Raw genomic sequence first — 2531 nt, forward strand, 5'->3', positions numbered from 1 at the left:
AAGGTACATGAACCGGACCTGCCTTTTGGCGGGGCTAATCTGAAAGAACTGTAGATAACATACACAACCTTCAGACATCAGCTGCTGAAATTTGGAAAGTAAGCCTTTGAGCACAAGACATTGTATTCCATCACCCTGCAGCTTCGTAGCAAAGATAAATTAGAAATGAATGGAAAGTTGTTCAATAGTACTCCTTCCGTAAACTAATATAAAAGTGTTTAGATCACTAATTTAGTACTAAACTAAGGCTAGTAGATGATGCCAGACCCCATGTAAGAATATTCTGTCAATAGATAACGCAAAACATGATAAAGGGGTAACTCAGTGATCTCATTAAGAAAATGTCCATTCCCGACGGAAATTATTGTCTACATATATTGCAAATAACTCAGCAGATATATATGATGAGATAGACATATAAAACACAACGGGATATCATCCGGCACCATCACAACAGTATATGCATAAGCATCATCACACACAAGTCTCTAAATGAACATCATCACAACCAACATAAGCATATAGAGAAGCACACAAGTCATCTAAATGATCATCACCACACACAAGTCATCTCAAGCATCATCACCACACAAGGATCATCGAGCACCGCGGAGGTCGTCACCGCCAAGACGGCCAAAGCCCAGGTCGTCACTGCTAGCGGCAGCGCTACCGCCAAGACCGCCTCCGCCTCCGCCTCCGTGGATCGAAGTGGTCGGGCTCCGTGTCTCCGGAGTGCTGCGAAGACCACCGCCAACGGTAGATCCACATGTTCCCTGGATGTTGAAAAGACATATGCACGGGATATATGACTGTGTTGAAAGGCATGACATGCTTTGGGTGAATAGATTGGGGATGAACTAACCGGCGAGGGGCCAGCGTTCTGTGCCACAAACTCCTCAAAGCTCATCAGCACTGGTTGTGCTGGAGGGCATTGTGCTGGAGGGAACTGAGGACACCTGCCGGCCGCCATATCCTGAAAAGCCTGCTGCATCTGGCTATCCCTCTGCACTTGGTGTTCATAAAGCCTCTGATGCCACGCCATGGTCTCCTGGCGTGTGTACTCCATGTAGGCCTACAGTATGACATGATGGAACTCATAAAACTACTAAATGCGGAAAATGAAGTGAGCAATGAAGATAAGAGGGAAAATACTTACAGATTGTTGCTCCTGAAAGAGGGACTGTGTATTGGTCACTGGCTGGCTCGTGCGCTGGCTCAGGCTCGGGTCGATCCGACGAAGCTGTGTGTAGGAGATACTAGGAGTGATCACAGCATCGAGAACCGCCTCCCGACCGTGCTCCTTGGGCCCCATGCTCACCACCGCCCTGTCGTCCAGAGGCGCCGCAATGGGGTCAGGTGTGTCAGGATGCAACTTCAGATACGCTTCGGAGTAGGCCTGCTTCCTCCCCGCGGTCTTCTTGCCGTAGTACTGGGGCTCGCCAGGCTTGGAGTCCTTCCGCGTATGGGCGATCTCCCACGCCTGCATGTCTGAGAGCGGCCGCTTCAGTTTCTCCTCCTGCACCACCAAACAGAGATTAGTCATACATAAGAAAGTGATGGTAAATAGAAGAAGAAGAATGTTTAATGGGGTTAGTCATACATTAACTGCCTTGTGGAGATAGTGGTTTCGGTTTCCCTGAGCATGTACTCCCTCCGTCCCTCGGTTAGCCTTATTTTTGGTTCTCATAGCCGCCCAGGCTCCAGCCTCATCACACCAAAGATCCACCAATGCCGCCCAGGACTCGTCTTTTCCATAACACCAATTTGGACACACCTACATAATAAAAGCATAATGGCATGTAGGTGTGTCCAAATTGGTGTTATGGAAGCATAAAGCATAAAGCATAATGTACCACAAGGTAATGAAAGCATAATGAAAGCATAATGAAAAATCTTTTATACTTAACGCCAAGAACTCTGGCCTCTCCAAGGTAATGGCCATCCTCCGCGCTTCTTCCTTGGTCATCTTCACACCAAGATAGTCGTGGTAGTATGTGGAGATGGCCACATAGCGCACCTCGTACTGCATCTGGCGGGCCTTCTTCTTGCATTGGCGCAACACGATCTGGTCCGCTCTAGCCCTGTGCTCCGGAAGAACTCGATAGAATGTCTACAATCATGCATGAAACAAGAATGGAAGAAGCCATGAGTTAAATCATTCATGAAACTAGAATGGACTTGTGCTTCTGAAGAGAACTCACCCAGAAAGTAGTGATCACGGCCTTGGCATGGGTCTCATGGTCCGCTTGGCGGGCCGCTTCCCAGTGGTCCCAGCTCGTGGCCAAAACCCGACGGTCCGGCTGCCTGACTGGATCAGGACAGTACAACCCCGGCCAATATAACTTCAGCAAGACAGTGATGAGGCCGTTGGGAATACGAACCCCTTTAGAATATATCCAGTTGCTGCAAAAGAATGAACTATTAGCATGGGACAAGCAAAATAAATAATAACCGGAATAAGCATGTGACAAGCAAAATAATGAACCACTTACTCTTTTCCCGTGGGCTCAATGAGCCACTTCTGCTCCTCA

General features: G+C 48.1%; 1 protein-coding gene across 1 annotated transcript; it reads right to left on the bottom strand.

Annotated features, from left to right (window-relative positions):
- Positions 1 to 553: 553 nt before the first annotated feature.
- On the bottom strand, positions 554 to 2029 carry LOC125507684. The gene is made up of 3 exons (XM_048672178.1): positions 2018 to 2029; positions 1157 to 1516; positions 554 to 1072 (listed from the first exon to the last, which is right to left on the bottom strand). The coding sequence occupies exons 1-3, from the start codon at positions 2027 to 2029 to the stop codon at positions 554 to 556; spliced, it is 891 nt and encodes a 296-aa protein (XP_048528135.1).
- Positions 2030 to 2531: the final 502 nt, after the last annotated feature.

Source organism: Triticum urartu, chromosome 5, assembly GCF_003073215.2.
Source record: "Triticum urartu cultivar G1812 chromosome 5, Tu2.1, whole genome shotgun sequence".
NCBI lineage: Eukaryota > Viridiplantae > Streptophyta > Magnoliopsida > Poales > Poaceae > Triticum > Triticum urartu.

What these genes read in the sequence shown, in the direction of transcription:
- LOC125507684 (XM_048672178.1), bottom strand. An exon ending in TCTTTCAGGAGCAACAATCT is followed by an intron (nt 1,073 to 1,156) that starts GTAAGTATTTTC and finishes GTCATACTGTAG; the next exon opens with GCCTACATGGAGTACACACG.